This window comes from Dama dama, chromosome 21 (assembly GCF_033118175.1).
Source record: "Dama dama isolate Ldn47 chromosome 21, ASM3311817v1, whole genome shotgun sequence".
Taxonomy (NCBI): Eukaryota; Metazoa; Chordata; class Mammalia; order Artiodactyla; family Cervidae; genus Dama; species Dama dama.
This window is the reverse complement of record NC_083701.1, coordinates 44360534-44379493: the sequence shown is the minus strand read 5'-3', so window position 1 is coordinate 44379493 and position 18960 is coordinate 44360534. Positions and strand designations below refer to the sequence as shown.

General features: G+C 37.3%; 1 protein-coding gene across 2 annotated transcripts in view; it reads left to right on the top strand.

The window, feature by feature from the left end:
• COLEC10 (collectin subfamily member 10) overlaps positions 1 to 18960 on the top strand; it is a 76274-nt gene that overhangs the window by 19075 nt on the left and 38239 nt on the right. Inside the window, exon 1 of one of the 2 annotated variants that reach the window (XM_061123564.1) lies at positions 13927 to 14191. The exons of the other annotated variant lie outside the window; for it this stretch is intronic. Coding sequence (XP_060979547.1) covers positions 14044 to 14191 — 148 coding nt within the window. The 5' untranslated portion in view covers positions 13927 to 14043. Of the gene's footprint in view, positions 1 to 13926; positions 14192 to 18960 lie in introns of those variants that run through there. 2 annotated transcript variants of the gene reach the window in all.

Here is an 18960-nt window from a genome sequence, read left to right as displayed (position 1 = left end):
CTTTATTCTACACTGACTATCTTTGCATATCACTTCCTATTCTTTCAAGACCTCATCCACTCTGATGACTAATTACAACCTATATGTGGATGACTTTCAAATCTGTACCTCTGGCTGAGATTTCTTTTGGGCCATCCAATACCTCACCTTGAATATTCCACAAGGATGTTGAACTAAAATCCTCAAAATTTAATTTGTCATCTTTTCTTGAAATTTGCATTTCTTGTCTCAGTAAATGACATCACTTCCAATTGTTCAAACCAGTAACCTAGGAATTTCCCTGACCACTTCCTCTCCCTTGCCCTCCATTTCCAAGCAATCAGTATGTCTTGTTACTTTCACTTTCTTTTTTAAATCCCTTTGCTTCACTTGATATCCATTCTTGCTTCCAAAGCCCTGATCTACCTAATCAAACTATTGATCTCTTAGCCTCCCTTGCTGATAGCATGGGGACATAATCCTGGCCTATGAGCTGTAAGAGAATTTCACCCCAGAAGTTCTCCAGGATAATTTTTTGAAAAGATGACTATCAAGCTGTCTAATTATCTCAGGCCCTGGTCTACAATCTTTCCCTTCATCTTGCCTAGAATGTAGGTGCAACATTTGAAATTATGGTAGCTTTTTTGTGACTATGAGGAGAAAAGCCACATGAAAATATAGTGAAGCCAGAGAGTAGAAGTCTTGGTCCCTGACGATAGCATGGTACTACTATGTAATTAGTAAGATTAGGATTCTCTGCTTTCAGATTTCTTAGTATTTGGGAAAAAAAAAAAAAACAATAACAACAACAACAAGCAAACTGAAAAACCCATCTCCTATCTTGTTAAGCAAATAAACCATTATTTCTTGGTTTCTGTGAATGAAGAAATATCTGACATATCTCTCATATTCTGATTTTCGGATCCAGCAGCAACATCCCCTTTCTTAAAATCTTTCTTGCACATCCACTGCCTTTAGTACCTTTTCCAAACTCCTAAGCAACACCTACAATGTCCTTCGGATCTAGTCCTTACCTTCAGCTTGAGCTTCATCCATCCAATCAAGTTCCAAACTGTAGCCTCAGTCAACTGCTTTCAGTTCCCCACACATATTTTTATACCTCTCAACCAAGACTTGGCATATGCTACTCTGTCTATGCAATCTGTTTTCATTTTATCCCTTCTCAGCTTTATTTGTCTAATTCCAATAAGGTTTCTAAAACCTGCTTAGGAAACATCAACTAAGGGAAACTTCCCTAATCTACAAAACTTAAGTCAAGTCCCTCTCATCTAAGTCTCCATGACAACTGGATACCTGTTCTTTGTCCCTATCAGAATGGGAAAAAATTTAAGAAATAACTTAAACTGGCAAGTATTTTTAAACTTCTCTGTCTTCCCCAAAATATAATGAATTCCCTAAGGAAAATCCTGTGCCTTATGGACACAAATATTAAACTATAATATCTGATAAATAATTCAGACATTATACTACAGTATCTGATAAATGATACACAGCTGTTGAATCAGTAGGTGAATAAATGCATTTGTGTCACACACATCTATCATTAAAACTCAAACCCCTATCATTATATGCCCATATAATTATCCATTTTAATTCATCCAATATTATTCAAGAAATTGCTGTGTATAATTAATCACAGAACAAAATAATGAAAATCAGAAACTTGCCTCAAGACACATTAGAGCCAGAAGAAGGTATTGATCTCCAAGTAACCGGTTGGGGATACTCATGCTCTTTAGTGTAATTAATTTTTGTAATTAAGCTTATACTCAGATTTATTTAAATAATAGAATTTAGTAATTTATATTATATTAAGTTTTTTCTTTTCTCTGGCTACTGTTTTTTTGCTGATTGCTTTGATTGAAAAAGCCTCACATAAAGATATTCTTTAGGTGCTAACATGGCAGCAATTTTAAGATTGATAACTTACTGAATCTACCAGAACTGATTTCCAAAGTGGAGGCAGAGGCAAATTTTTCTAATCGATGTATTCTAGGCTTACAAACACTTCTTGAGGATTAAAACATTTCAAGAGTTTGGAAGGTAATTTTAACGTTAGTTGTTTTTCATTTCTGTGTGATTTTTTTAGAGTTTTATGGGGGTATAAATCATATACCATACAATTAGCCAATTGTAAGTGAAGAATTGGAATTTTTAGTGTATTTATATAGTTGTGCAACTGTAACTGTAGTACAGTTTTATAACAGAGCCATCACTTCCTGAAGTTCCATTGTGCCCATGTGAAATCAATTCCTGCTTCCACCCCCAGCCTCAGGCAACCACTCATCTGCTTTCTATCTTGAAAATCTTGCCAATCCTAGAAATTCCATGTTAAAGAAATAATATAATATGTAGGAATTTTTGTCTGGTTTCCTCTGCTTGCATGCTCAGTCACTAAGTCATGTCTAACTCTTTGTGACATCGTGAACTGTAGCCCGCCAGGCTCCTCTGTGGAATTTCCCAAGCATGAATACTGGAATGGGTTGCCATTTCCTTCACCAGCGATCTTCCAGACCCAAGGATAAAACCCATGTCTCCTGCATTGGCAGGAGAATTCTTTACCATTGAGCCACCAGGGAAGCCCCTGGTTTCCTCTACTTAAGCATCATTTGGAGAGGCATCATCATCTATGTTGTTACATGTATCAGTAGTTTGATCCTGACATTATTGATCCATTGTATGGGTACACTGCTTGATGGACACAATCTATCCACTGCTTGATGGACATTTGTCTTGTTTCCAATTTTTGACTATTATGAATAACACTGTTATGAACATTCATGTACAAGTATTTGTGTGGACATATATTTTAATTTCTGTTGGAAATCTTTCCAAGAGTAGAATTGCTAGCTTATATTTTAAGTTTATATTTACCTTTTAAAGAAACCGCCAAACTGTTTTCCAAGTGACTGTACCATTTTACATCCCTACCAATAAAGAAGGAAGGTTCTAGTTTATTACATACTAGCCAACACTTAACCATCACTTGGTTTATTATTATGACTAGTCTAATCTGTGGCTAATGGTATCTCATTGGAACTTAATGAGTAATGACATTGGGCATCTTTCCGTACCTATATTAGCTATTTGCTGTCTTTGTAGAAATATCAGTTCAGTTCAGTCACTCAGTTGTGTCTTACTCTTTGCAACCCCATGGACTGTAGCACGCCAAGCTTCCCTGTCCATCACCATCTCCTAGTGTTTGCTCAAACTCATGTCCATCGAGTCAGTGATGATGTTTGTTTAGTTATTTAGCTCATGCTTTTTTATTTAGTCAGTTGCATTTTATTATTCAGCTTTTTACAAGTCCTTTATTGAAAATATAGTTTGCAAATAATTTCTTCCAATCTGTGACTTGTCTATTTATTCATAATGATGTATATGTGTGCTTAAGTACAAATGTTTTAAATTTGAAAGTAATATAATTTATCAGTTTTTTGTGGGTCATAACTTTGGTGTAATATCTAAGAAATTTTTGCCCAACTCAAGGTCACAAGGATCTTATTTTATGTTTTCTTCTATAAGTTTTATAGTTTTGTCCTTTCAGTTCAGTTCAGTTCGGTTGCTCAGTCGTGCCCGACTCTGCGACCCCATGAATCACAGCACACCAGATATTGCAGTTTTTGATCCATTTTGAGTTAATTTTTGAGTACAATGTGAGATGTAGTTCTAAGTTCTTTTCGTGCAGCAATTCAGTTTGCCCTGCAGCATCATTTGTTAAAAAATACTATCACTTTCCTCACTGAATTGCCTTGGTACTTTTGCCAACAATCAGTGTGAAGATTTATTTCTGTACTCACTAGTAGGTTACATTAATGTATATTTTCACATACATTGCTCCATATTAAGTCTGTCTGTGGCAGCAAAGTTGTTGGATTTGGGGGACTTCCTTTTACTGATAAAACTACTATGCTCACAATCTGAGATAGAGGAAAGATGGAATTGGCATCACACATGAAGGACTCATACGTTCATGTTCTCATACAAAGCTATGACAGTTTTTTCGAGAATAAATGTTTTTACACTTATTATCTTATTTGGTCAATTTTCAGAACTCTGAAATAGTTTATTTTTAATAATTTTGTTTAGTTTCATGCATGTTATATGAAAAGGATGCCCTACTCTCTTCCTGTAGCCATATTCTCCCCAAGACTAATTTTTAGGGGAAAGAATATGCTCATTGAGTCTCACCTTAGGACACCTGCCTGAAGGAGTTGCTTGAAACTATATGATAAGGTAATCTTTGGAATATCTGAATCCATACGGCAGCTTAAATCTACATATTTATGCTCTATTTCCTCCAGAATGTCACCAAAATAGCAATAATGGAATACAAATAATAATAATAATCTATTATGATAGATACTACAGAAGAGAAGAAGCAATAGAAAAGTGACTACAGATAACACAGAGCAGTGAATGCAAAAAGGCTCAAATTAAGGACATACTACTGAAATTTCAGTAGATAAAGTCTAAAGAAATGCTCCTAAAAGCTTTCAGAGAAAGGAAAACAATATTCTGTACAAAGAGTAGACAATTTGAATGACTTCAAACTTCTTAATAGCAATACTGGAAGCTAGAAGAAAGTAGAATGATGTTTTTTCATGTCATGGTGAAATTACTTTCAACCCAGAATTCTATACCCAGCCAAAATACAACATAATTTGGAGATAGAATTATTACATTTTCAGACATGCAGCATCTGAATTTCAGACATGCAGCTTCATTCTTTTTCAGGAAAATACAACACAAGGTGAAGGATAAAACCAAGAAAAAAAATGTTGATACAGGAAAAGGAGTAGTAATTCAGGTTCTTAGACAGTGAAGGAAAGTCCCAAAATGAAAGCTCTACCTCAAGCCTAAATAACATTCAGTCAAGATGGTACAAGAAACTTGAGGCATTTCCAAGAAAAGCAGAGGAAGAAGTTATTTCTAAGAAAAGTAGTGGAAACTAGTTGAACATTTTACACTTTACACAGAACTGACAAATCTCAAAGAATGAGTAGTTATTATAGAGTTGCTACATAGAAAAGCATGTAAAAGAAAACAACACAGTTATTAAATATTGTGAAAACAAAATTAGTTCAGGAAACAAAACGTCATCATAATGCACTATGTGATTCAGCTATGAATAATTGTTACAGTCATGATAATACACTGAATATTGTATAAATGATAATATTAAATTATAAAGAGAAATAAATGAAACATATGTGGAAGAAGATGTAGGACTAGGGATGAAAGAGAAAGATATCTCCACTTTCCAATTAAGTCAATTTAATTGAAAAAAATAAAACTCAAGAATATCAGTATAAATTTTTTGCTTAAAAATATGGAAGAGATAAAAGAAGAAGAAATGATTTTAATAATGTCCTCACAGGAGCAAGAATAAACAATAGGGCAGGAATAGCAGGAGGCTTGTGTTTTATCTCATAAACCTAAGTGATTTGATTTTTTTAAATATGCTTTTATAAATATGATACTTAAAATATAAAAAAAATAATTTTATGAATGTCTGTTAGCATTTGCTTTCTAAATATGTCATTTTAAAAGCCATTCTATTAACTTCTATTTTTTTTACAAACATCAAACAATTAAATCAGCTTAACAAGAGAGAATTTTAATCAAATAAGATGTTTATATGGGAATGGACAAAGACCAAACCAAGTCCAGAGTTGAATTATATCACCTTGTCAGGAAATTCCTTCAGGAGATGAGGTTGTCCTCATCTTTTGTTGTTCTCCTGTTTTAACTAGTAAAACACTTCGGCCTTGGGATATGCTTGTTTCATATTCTGTTTTTCATTTCCCTCCAGACAGCATCTAAGCTGTAATTAAATGCACAATAATTAAAATGCACAAGAACAGATGTTACACAGTCTCTGTCAGGCACCAAGTAAATGTATTGTACGTCATTCCTTCCCAACAACTGGGAATGAATATCGCAAGAATGGTATCTTAGTTTCCTAGGCCTGCCGTAACAAGCTAATGCAGAGTTGGTGGCTTAAAATGATACAAATTTATTATCTCAAACTATGAAGGTCAGAAGTATGAAATGGAGGCTCGGCAGGCCTGAGCTCCTTCTGAAGGCTCTAGGCAAATGGTGCTTCCTAGATTCTTTTAGATTTTGGTAACTCCAAATTTGGTAACTCAGGGGTTCCTGAGCTGGTGGCTGCATAACTTCAGCCTCTGCCTCTGTCCTCATGTGACCTTCTCCTTTGAGTGTCCCATGTCTCCTTTGAGTGTCTCTTATAAAGACACTTGCTATTGGATTTAAGGACCACCCAGATAATCCAGATAATTCACTTCTCTAGTGGCTCAGACAGTAAAGAATCCGCCTGCAATGCTGGAGACCTGGGTTCCCCCCCTGGGTTGAGAAGATCCCTTGGAGGAAATGGCAACCCACTCCAGAATCCTTGCCTGGAGAATTCCATGGACAGGGGAGCCTGGTGGGCTACAGTCCACAAGGTCACAAAGAGTTGGACATGACTGAGTGACTAACACAACACACAGATAATCCAGATAATTCATCTTGAGGTCCTTAGCTTAATTACATCTGCAAAGACCCTTTTGCCAACTAAGATCACATTCACAGGGTTGGGCATTGAAATGTGCACATATTTTTTATGGGGCCACCATTCACCATGAAAAATGGGTAGAAGAAAGGGAAGGGGGTGAAATATCACTTGTTATTCACCCTGGACAAAAATAAATCTTAAACCTGAAGTTTCAAATGCCTTGGGAAATGGAAGATGAAAAATTCAGGAAAATGTGGAATCACAGGACAATTTCATAAATGAGTCACTAATTCTTGTCTTTTTAGATTTATTTGTGTGTGTGGCGGGGGTGGGGAGTGGGGCTTGGTCTTGTTCAACTCTTGCGGCCCTGGGACTATAGCCTGCCAGGCTCCTCTGTCCATGGAGTTTTCCAGACAAGAATACTGGAGCAGGTTGCCATGTCATCTTCCAAGCGATCTTTCTGATTCAGGGATCAAACCCACATCCCTTGTTTCTCCTGCATTGACAGGTGAATTCTTTACCACTAGCTCCATCTAACCTCTTCTAAGTTTATACGAACTGACAACTTGATTGATTTATTGTTTATTTCAGAACTATGTTTTAAAGAAAAAGTAGAGTTGACTTGTACTTCAACTTCTGACTTCATTTTCTAAATAATGGAGAATTACTTCTTAAATCTCAGTAGTTTTCAAGCAAACATCAGATATTTTTCACAAGAAATACATTTAACATCATCTGATGACTTCCTTTCATTTATTCAATCCTCTCTCCCCCTTTAAAATTTCTGTCATTCATTCAATCCATATTTACTGAGTTATCAGGGAACCTGTACAAAGTTTTTAAACAATAGTGACGGGCTCACAACTTTCAGTGGTTCACAAATGTGGTTTCATTAGTACCTTCTTTACATTATTTTTCTTTTCTTCATCGACAGATTTCATAGTAAATTATTCTAGATTCCATTGTCTCACTCATCATACCATTTAATTTTTAACAGCACTCTGGTTTAAGCACTGTTTAGAACTCTTAAGGAGAACTAATACAGCATATTCTTAGATGCTGAAGGTAAGTAAGCAGGAGAAATATATGTCAATAGATTTGTGTTATTATAGTTTTCTTATGATTGTGACTTTTCAATAATGACTTTCCCAGTGGTCATAGAACTCCTTATCACTCCTTTTCTCTCATCTTCATGAAATCTCTCTATCAAATGATCTCTTTCATTCATAAGGTGCTATTTATAAATTATTGACTTCTAAGTCCCATGACTTATCTCAGCCTTCATCTTATGCTTCCATGCATTCATTGGGACCAATTATACACCTAGACTTTCTTGTCCTTTGGCTTCCTTGACACTTTGCTCCCTCTGTGATCTCTTTGCTAACCCTCCTTTCACCTTCTGATCCCCTGAACTTAGACTCTGTTGGCATTCATACTCTTGAACTTCTTTTCTCACTCAAAATTCCACTTTTATCTGTAATCTCCATTCTTTTCACTCTCCAATTGAAATCTCAAATTCTAGACTTTCCCCTGGAAACATAACCTGCATTCCAAAATGCCTGCCTTGTGATCTCCATCCTGTTATTTCCCTGACCTTTAAACTTACCCAGCCTCATTATTTTCCTTTCAGAATTATTTTTTCCATAACCAGGGTTTCTTAGTGGCAGTAGTGTTTTTCTTGTCATCCAGATTAAAACTGAAAAGTGTTTTTTAAGATCACATTTCTTGGTAAATCATAGCTAAAAGTAGAGCAGTCCTCTCTAGTCTATGAAAGTCCTCTTCTTTGAATATCCACCTATTTATAATCTCCCATATTTATCAGTGAGGGGAAAAGGGAACTATAATTTCCAAGCCAGATTAGAAAGAAATCAATCTGGAGACCATAGTCTCCATGAGAAAGGACAGAACAATGTGCTGACAATATATGAATTATTTTTTAAAAATTTCTCTTTGTCTCTTGCTCTCAGCATTCAGTGAGTTACCAAGGCAAATACATTCATCTTCTACAAGATCAAAAAGAATAAGAACACAGTTTGAACTCTAAAGATGTTTATCACGATATTATAACATTAGAAAGTTTCAATTCCCAACAATAGGGCACTGATTGAATATATAGGGCACTGATTGACTAAATCACATTTTATATATAAAATGTGTGATGAATAATCAGAACTAATTCAAATTTTGATATGATAGTCTATTCATTAATATGGAAAGATATTATATACACTGTGAGTTTTTAAAAACAAATGTTGAAAAGAAGCAGGAATAGGGCATTCAAGGAAAAATACTAAGGACTATTGCTTTAAACTGTTACCAGTGGATCTCTGTATATAGATGTAATGAATGCATTTTCATTGTGTGCCAGTCAGTGCTTAAAAAAGAAATGAAAGAAGCGAAATAGATTTAGAATAGTCTAAATAGCTTAAAGAACACCTATTTTCAAAGAATCATAGAATTCAGAAAGTACATTAAATATCAAGTCCACACTCACTTTATATGCCTTGTGGCAATTGCAGTTGAGTGATTTGCTCTGTGTCATACATCTGGTTATGACAGATGTGAAATTTGAGGCTTCTAACGTCATTCTAGTAATTCCATTTTCCTATCACAGTTAACTTGACAAATGCATCCACTTTGGACATTTTAAGCATGTATGAAAATGAATGCACTTTCAAACCTTGAGTATATTCAGCTTTATGCAATCCAAATAGCATTTTAAAGCAGGAATTTTTAGGCGTAATTTGTATTTGAATTTCTTTTGTCCCCTTTTCAATGGGGACTATTAGGGTTCTCCAGAGAAACAGAACCAACAGGATATATCCTTATCTATCTATATCTTATCTGTATCTTTGTGTAGATATAGATCTGTCTGTGTATATCTGTATTGTTGTTGTCTTAGTCACTAAGTCCAACTCTTTGCGACCCCTTAGACTGTAGCCCGCCTAGCTTCTCTGTACATGGAATTTTTCCAGACCATTTCCTTCTTCAAGGGATCTTCTCAACACAGGGACTGAACCCATGTCTCCTGCTTGGCAGATGAATTCTTTACCATTGAGCCACCTGGCAAGCCCGTATACATCAGTTCATTTAAGTCACTCAGTCGTGTCCAACTCTTTGTGACCCCATGCACTGCAGCACGCCAGGCCTCCCTGTCCATCACCAATTCCTGGAGTATACTCAAACTCATGTCCATTGAGTGGTGACGCCATCCAACCATCTCATCCTCTGTCATCCCCTTCTCCTCCAGCCTTGAATTTTTCCAAGCATCAGGGTCTTTTCCAATGAGTCAACTCTTCGCATCAGGTGGCCAGAGTATTGGAGTTTTAGCTTCAGCATCAGTCCTTCCAATGAATACTCAGGACTGATTTCCTTTAGGATGGGCTGGTTGGATCTCCTTGCAATACAAGAGACTCACAAGAGTCTTCTCCAATACCACTGTTCAAAAGCATCAATTCTTCAGTGCTCAGCTCTCTTTATAGTCCAACTCTCACATTCCTACACGACTACTTGAAAAACCATAGCCTTGACTAGATGGACCTTTGTTGGCAAAGTAATGTCTCTGCTTTTTAATATGCTGTCTGGTTGGTCATAACTTTTCTTCTAAGAAGCAAGCTTCTTTCAATTTCATGGCTGTAGTCACCATCTGCAGTGATTTTGGAGACCAAGAAAATAAAGTCTCTCACTGTTTTTCCATCTATTTGTCATGAAGTGATGGGACCAGATGCCATGATCTTAGCTTTCTGAATGTTGAGCTTTAAGCCAACCTTTTCACTCTTCTCTTTCACTTTCATCAAGAGATTCTTTAGTTCTTTTTTGCTTTCTGCCATAAGGGTGGTGTCATCTGCATATCTGAGGTTATTGATGTTTCTTCTGGCATTCTTGATTCCAGCTTGTGCTTCATCCAGTCCAGCATTTCTCATGATGTACTCTGCATATTAGTTAAATAAGCAGGGTGACAATATACAGCCTTGACTTACTCCTTTCCCAATTTGGAACCAGTCTGTTGTTCCATGTCCAGTTCTAACAGTTGCTTCCTGACCTGCATACAGGTTTCTCAAGAGGCAGGTCAGGTGGTCTGGTATGCCCATCTCTTTCAGAATTTTCCACAGTTTATTGTTATCCACACAGTCAAAGGCTTTGGCATAGTCAATAAAGCAGAAGTAGATGTTTTTCTGGAACTCTCTTGCTTTTTTGATGATCCAGCAGATGTTGGCAATTTAATCTCTGGTTCCTGTGCCTTTTCTGAAACCAGTTTGAAAATCTGGAAGTTCACAGTTCACATAGTGTTGAAGCCTGGCTTGGAGAATTTTGAGCATTACTTTACTAGCGTGTGAGATAAGTGCAATTGCATGGTAGTTTGACTGTCCTTTGGCATTGCCTTTCTTTGGGATTGGAATGAAAACTGACCTTTTCCAGTCCTGTGGCCACTGCTGAGTTTTCCAGATTTGCTGGCATATGGAGTACAGCACTTTCACAGCATCTTTTTTTAGGATTTGAAATAGCTCAACTGGAATTCCATCACCTTCACTAGCTTTGTTCATAGTGATGCTTCCTAAGGCCCACTTGACTTTGCATTCCAGGATATCTGGCTCTAAGTGAGTGATCATACCATCGTGATTATCTGGGTCATGAAGATCTTTTTTGTACAGTTCTTCTGTGTATTCTTGCCACCTCTTCTTAATATCTTCTGCTTCTGTTAGGTCCATACCATTTCTGTCTTTATTGTGCCATCTTTGCATGAAATGTTCCCTTGGTATGTCTAATTTTCTTGACGAGATCTCTAGTCTTCCCCATTCTATTGTTGTTCTCTATTTCTTTGCATTGATCGCTGAGGAAGGCTTTCTTTTCTCTCCTTGCTATTCTTTGGAACTCTGCATTCAAATGGGTATATCTTTCATTTTCTCCTTTGCCTTTAGCTTCTCTTCTTTTCACAGCTATTTGTAAGGCCTCCTCAGACAGCCATTTTGCTTTTTTGCATTTCTTTTTCTTGGGGATGGTCTTGTTCCCTGTCTCCCTTACAATGTCATGAACCTCTGTCCATAGTTCATCAGGCACTCTGTCTATCAGATCTAATCCCTTGAATCTATTTCTCACCTCCATTGTATAATCATAAGGGATTTACTTTAGGTCATACCTGAATGGTCTAGTCGTTTCCTTACTTTCTTAAATTTAAGTCTGAATTTTGCAATAAAGAGTTCATGATCTGAGCCACAGTCTGCTTCCAGTCTTGTTTTTGCTGACTGTTTAGAGCTTCTCCATCTTTGGTTGCAAAGAATATAATCAATCTGATTTTGGTATTGACCATCTGGTGATGTCCATGTGTAGAGTCTTCTATTGTGTTGTTGGAAGAGGGCATTTGCTATGACCAATGCATTTTCTTGGCAAAACTCTATTAGCCTTTGCCCTGCTTCATTCTGTACATTCTTCAGCTTATACCTCTGTATATGCCTATATCTACAGATATGCATGTCTGTACCTCAAGAAAGAGATCTATTAGATGGAATTGGCTTACATGATTGTGGAGGATGAGAAGTCTCATGATCTGCCATTTGCAAGCTGGAGACCCGGGAAAGCTAGTGGCATAGCTTCAGGCTAAGCCCAAAGACCTTGAGAATCGAGGAAGACAATAATATAAATCCCTGTCCCAGTCCAAAGGCCTAAGAACCAGCATACATGATGCTGTAAGTTCTAGTCCAAGTGTAGGACAACACCAGTCCCAGTTCTAGCACTCAGGCAGAGAGCAAATTCTTCCTTTCTCTGTGTTTTTGTTGTACTCAGGCACTGAATGAATTGGAAGACAGCCCCTCTTTTGGGGAGACCAAGCTGCTTTGCTCAGTCTACCAGTTCAAATGCTAAGCTCACCTGGAAACACTGTCACAGACATGCCCAGAAAAAGTATATAGCCAAGGGTCTGGCCTCCATGATCCAGTCAAGTTGACTCTTATAAAGCAGCCATCACAGAGGCCTTGGGAAAACTGCTCAACTTTTCTGAGCCTCAGGTACTTTGCCTGTAAAACGAGGGAATTACTATCTATTCCACAGGGCTGTCTTCAGGTTTAAAGAAAATAAGCAAGTTAAGAGACCAAGGCTATCTTTGCACATAATGACTATTCAAACAATGTCAGTTCCTTTCCCTCCCTTTCCTTGTATGACTTATGAAAAGATGAGTCTAGTCATACTACTAGTCTGTTGTTATGGGTTGAATTGAGTCTCCTCAGGCAAAAAAAAAAAAAATCCTATGTTGAAGTCCTACCCGCAAGACCTCATACCATAGTAGTGCCTCAAGGCACTACCAGGGGCTATGAGGAACCTGGAACTGATCCTCTCCTGGTGTCTTCAGAAGATACATGCTTTGCCAATGCCTTGAACTCAGATTTCTAGCCTCCAGAATTGTTTAGTCGCTCAGTCGTATCTGATTCTTTGTGACCGCATGGACTGCAACCCATCAGGCTCCTATGTCCATCAGGTTTCCCAGGCAAGAATACTGGAGTTGGTTGCCATTTCCTTCTTTTAATAAAAGTGTTGTGTTGTACGCTCATGCATTTGTATGTACTATGATTTGGCAACCCTTAACATATCATTGACTCAGTGGTAAAGAATCTTCCTGCCAATGCAGAAGACATAAATTTGATCCCTGAGTCAGGAAGATCCCCTGGAGAACGAAATGGCAACTCACTCCAGTATTCTCGCCTGGGAAATCCCATGGACAGAGGATCCTGGTGGGCTACAGTCCATGGGGTCACAAAAGAGTCAGACATGACTTAGCTACTACACAACAACAATATATCATTAGGCAAATGATGTCCCTTCTCTTTTGGCCACATCTTTTAAACAAAGCTTTGTCCACATTTCAGAATAGTTCTTTAAGACAGTGTACCAGAAGGCCAGTTACTAGGGCAAAGGTTATACATATTTTTAACATTCTTGATACTTCTTGCCTAATTGCTTTGCAGTAAGTAGTGTTCTTTCCTTTGGGGTTTAACCCCAAGACAATTCTTTGTAGCAAGAGAAGGAAATAAGCTCATGGAGAACAGTTAGAGTATTAGTGTTCAACTGCCACCAGAAGCAGGTAATTAATATTTCCTTGTTAAAAAGCTCAAAGCCATGCACAACAATTATATAATATGTTGGCAATTCACAAAATCTCTGGCTCAGTCCTTCTGGAACCCCAACATTTAAGTGCAATTTGGGCATTAAATTATCCATTCGTGTACTAAGGCAAAGGTATATCTGTTCTATTCTCTGGGGTGTTTCTACTGACCTGCACACTTGAGTGTTTGGTTCAGAGATAATTTTCAATAAACTCTTGTCACTTGAAAGTAAACAGTCTGGAAAATGTACGGCTCATTTGAAACACTGAGAAAATAAACAACCTAGGATATGCTTCCTTCCTGTCTTTACAGCCCTTTCTGGAATGTGTGTTCCAGATATTTCCCTTTCTTCCCCAAAGAAGAAGTTTTCATTAAAAATCAAACTGTTTATTTGGCACTGTGGGGCAGCCCTTTTTTGAGGAAACCACAGCAATGGGTGCCTTTGGAGCCCGAGTTCGAAGAAACCAGTTCATTCTCCTGGTGCTCTTTCTTTTGCAAATTCAGAGTCTGGGTCTGGACCTCGACAGTCGTCCTACGACTGAAGTCTGTGCCACACACACCATTTCACCAGGACCCAAAGGTGAGGAAAGAAAAAAGTGAAATTTTCCTGTCTAATAGTGAGCTCTCTTACTTCACTGCTCAGTGCCCCTCTAACTCCCACTTTCTTTACTCTCCTCCCTAGAGTTTTCTACTCTCCCCCCTAGAGTTCTACTTTCCTTCTATTTTAGGAAAATCAATGTCCTGATACTTATTAAAAAATCTCCCTTGATGTTAAGTAAGAGAAGTTGGGGAGGGAGTGGAAGCCTGGGACAGGGATGTGATAGAATTCACCTGGGATAGAGGAATATTCTGCCTTCCATCAGCTCCGGGGGGATACACAGACGCGACATTGACTGTCAGGAATCCTTTTGTTAATAACATCTCTATTTATGGACTGTTTTTACTCCAACTGTTTTCTCATACTGATTCTGGTAAAGCTACTAGACAAAAGCTCAGTAAACTTTAATTCTTTCATACATTTCATAAATTAATGGACTCCTGGGTTCCAATGAAGAGGAAAAGGTCCCTCAAGAATTGGAGGTGGCAGTAAGAAAAAAAAAAAGGAAAATGGCACTGTCATCTCAGCATATTGTTTTTATTTCTTCCATGTCTTAAACTTATGTCCCCTATCAATCATATTTTTCTACAGTCATAATAAAAGTGTGTGGTCCATTTTGAGGGGTGTGGGATAACAGAAAAAATTACTTTATTGAGACGTGGACCTGGCTGAAAATTTCTGTTTCATTTCTTTCTAGCTACATGCTCTTTAACAAAAGTTTTAACTCTCTGAACCTAAGCTCTTTCATCTTAGGGTTGGGGGAAAGTGTTATCATCCTCTCCATTCACCACTGGGGTAATGATTAAATAAAGTAATATTTGCAAAAAATATTTAACGTCTGGAACATAGTAGTTGCAGAACAAACATCAGACATGTTTCCCCTTTTTTTTGTAGCCTGCCTTTTCCAAATAGCAAATGTTGAAAGATCAGTATGTTTATAATTATACTTCTATGTTCTTCAAAACCAAACAACCCCCTCCAAAATAAATAAATAAATAAAAATAAAACAAATAAAGGATTGGAGGTGGTATAGAAATAAGCATTTCTTTATTTGCAAGTGGAGACTTTAGGGCCAAGAGCCTTCAGCAGAAGGATGATAGAATATTGGAATTTTTTTTTTTCAGGTAGGGCCAAGGTCCAAATGCGCGTCAAGCAACTGGTTGATTAAAAAAATGCTCCTGTTTTCTTGGTTTCAGCTCTGACCCTTTTGTTCTGAAAGTGGTTACTGCAGTACAGATCGGTTCTCCTTCGTTAGTAATTCATGCTATGTTTCTCCAGGCTAGAGGGTGGAAGAATTGCAGCTGCTTAAAATTTTTAGTTGAAAAAAAGGTCTTAAAACAAAACAAAACAGAAAAACATCGCCCTGTGCTTGTCAGTGATTTAAATGTGTATTGCTTAAAGTGCATTTTTCTTAATCAGTGAATTAATTTCCTCCTAAGATTGCAATCTAAGTTTTAACCTTTGATACCATAAAATAAATGCAAGGAAGAACAATGAGACCTTGGGGCTTCCAAATAATTTCTTGGGTGAATAAATGAATAATGCGAGGGTCACTGTTCAGAAAAGAAAGTTTCGATCAGAAACAAAGTATTTACTTAAAACCATTACTGGGCTTTTCACAGAATAGAGGACATTTTGTATGATTCCAGGGTGTTCATGGAAAATGCTAAAAAAATTAATTTTTTTCTGTCCCTTCAAATGGGAGAACCCATTTGAGAATAGAACTGTTAAGCAGTTTTCCTTACAGAGAAACTGCAACTTTCAAACTGGAGGAAGAATGGACAAAGTATTGTTAAAATAATGTCCAAAAGACAGTGTACTACAATTCAATGATTCTAGTCATTTCAACTCAGGCAACATATATTGAATGTTATTGAATGTGCTAAGCACTATTTTATGTACAAGAGATGCATTAAATTGTGTGTGTGTGTGTATGTATGTGTATATATATATATATATATATATATATATATATATAATATATATGGTTTCCTGATGCCTCAGATGGTAAAGAATCTGCCTGCAATGCCGGAGACCCGGGTTCGATTCCTAGGTTGGGAGGATCCCTTGGAGAAGGGCATGACATCTCACTCCAGTTGAATTCCATGGACAGAGGAGCCTGATGGGCTACAGTCCATAAGATTGCAAATAGACACAACTGAGCAACTAACACTTTTACACTTTTCATACATACATATATATATATATATACATATATACATACACACATATATATATATATATGTATGTATCAGTGTCATGAGCAATGAAATGGTAAATAATTTAGGAGGGAAAGCAGAGAACAATTAATATGTGTTGGATACCAGCATAGTGTCCACATGAATCTTCCAACTCTCGTTTTTTAGTTTAACACAAAACTTTTCCCTTCCCATTAGCAACTCTCTTAAGATTCCAAACGGTGGAAACCCCTTTAACTCTCTTCCTGAGTGTGTGTAGAAATTATGAGATGATTACAAGTGAGAATGTGACAGAAGGAAGAAGTGAGTGCTCCCAGGGAAGAAAGACTTGGGAAAGACCCCTTAAGAACCCCAGGTTTCAGAACTAAGTCTGTTACGGACTTGGTACAATTTCTTCTTCCCCTAGAGCCCAGGGACCTGGCATCAAATGGATTCCACGTTTCCTTCTTATTAAAGTGATTGCAAGATTCTGGAGCATACTTAATACCTACTAAGTCCCAGGCATCAGGTACAATGCTAAAGGTTTCAAGCTACGGAAAAACTTGTCCTATGGAAAAACATTTTCTTTCATGTACAATGCTAGAGGTTTCAAGCTAAGGAAAAAAGCTTGTACCTACATTTCAAGCTGGTGTTAGATTAAAAACTCTTGGGGTCAGGACCCACGTAACTCATTTTTTCTTTGCAAATTGCCTCTATGCGCACAACGTGTATAGTATCAAGGGCCTATTCATCACTGCCCTCCCTCTGCTCTGTGCCCTGTGCTAGAATTGTGGATACCCCAAAACACAGAAATGATTTTTGTCTTCCCTCAAGATATAGACTGCCATCCACCCTACCTCATCCTCTTATGAACATGATGATAGTCCTCCCCACCCCTGAATAAGGCAGATTTATATGTTTCTCTCTACAAAATGATGAAAAAGAAAGGTTTGATGGCTCAGTAAACATTTTAAAGAACTAGATTATTGCTCTTGTTCAAAATATTTTTCCTAAAAGCAAGCTGGTCTATGTTTTTCTTCATGGCTAATCATTTCAATACCATATTTATCAGCACTGTGTTCAGAAACTTCTAAATATGCTGAGAAACAGACAATAAAAGGAACTTTCTCTAGATTCATTTAGGAGACTTGGAATTAAATAAAAATATATAGAGTGGCAAACAGAAAACTGTTAATGCTAATCTGTCATATAGTATATTGTCTAACACAGAGACACCATTTTCTTGCACTATTTCACAAACTTGACTTAGTGGAAAACATTGGATTGTACCTGCTTCATCTTCATTCAGGATGGTATCACATCTGTTAATACTTTACTTTCTTTATTTGCAAAATGAGCTTCATGACAGACCTGTTTTAAGAATAACATCAGATAATCAATGTGAACCTTAAACTGTATCGGTTATCGGTGTCATGAATAGATACTTAACAAATTCTATTTGTCTTTCCCTCTTCTTCCTATTCAGCTAAGTTCATTGAATAGCAGCTTTGAGAATGAGTATTGCTCTAGTTATCAAAAATTATTTGTTGAAAGCCATTTTTATTTTTCTTTCTGCACCTTAAATTTATTATTTTATGCTGCTTAGTAGAAAAACATTGTTTTTTCCCCCAACGTTGGTGATTTCCTTAAACAATTTATGTGAAATTCTGACCTCTAGTGGTTTTACTTCAAAACATCAATGACAAGAAATTTTAATAAGAAATGTTAAAAAAGAAACATAAAACCACTAAGAAATATTTGGGTAATAAGTAAGTCCTGATTGGCTCATTTTGACCCCATGTACTGTAGCATGCCAGGCTTCCCTGTCCTTCACTATCTTGTTTAATTTTCACTGGTGTCCTGTGTGTCTGTGTTTAGTCGCTCAGTCATGTCCGATTCTCACGACCCCATAGACTGTAGCCCGCCAGGCTCCTCTGTCCATGGGTTTCTCCAGGCAAGAATACTGGAGTAAGTTGTGATTTCCTTCTCCAGGGGATCTTCCCAACCCAGCAATTGAACCTGGGTCTCCTGTATTGCAGGCAGACTCTTTACTGACTGAGCTATGAGGGAAGCCCTATAATTGCCCTACGTGGTAGCAATTATTTTAAACCTAAGGATAAGCAAATACTCTCAATGAGGTCAAGTGGAGTTTTCAAGGTCTTCCACGTAGATGTTATAGTCATGAAGTTTGAGCTTGACCCCTGACCTTCTGGTATGGGTCCAAGGTCATTCCGTGACATCTACTAATTTCTATTAGAATAACGTTTGAAAATACAGCCCACTGACTCCTTTTTGGTAAGAAATGAATAGGACACTGCCTCAGAACATGGAGTTTATGCAACCTCGCAGCCCAGCATTGTACTGTACTACATGCTGAATGTGATGACTTGCCTCTCTGATAATAAACTCCATCGCTTCATTCGTCTGTTTATAGATGATATTTAGAATGGTATTTTACCCTATTGCTTATTTTGGCTTTTAGTTTGGAAGGCTTTTCTTTCAATGACATTTGTGTGTGTGTGTGTGTGTGTGTGTGTGTGTGTGTGGACTGAGAGGTCCTTTGAGATCCATCTG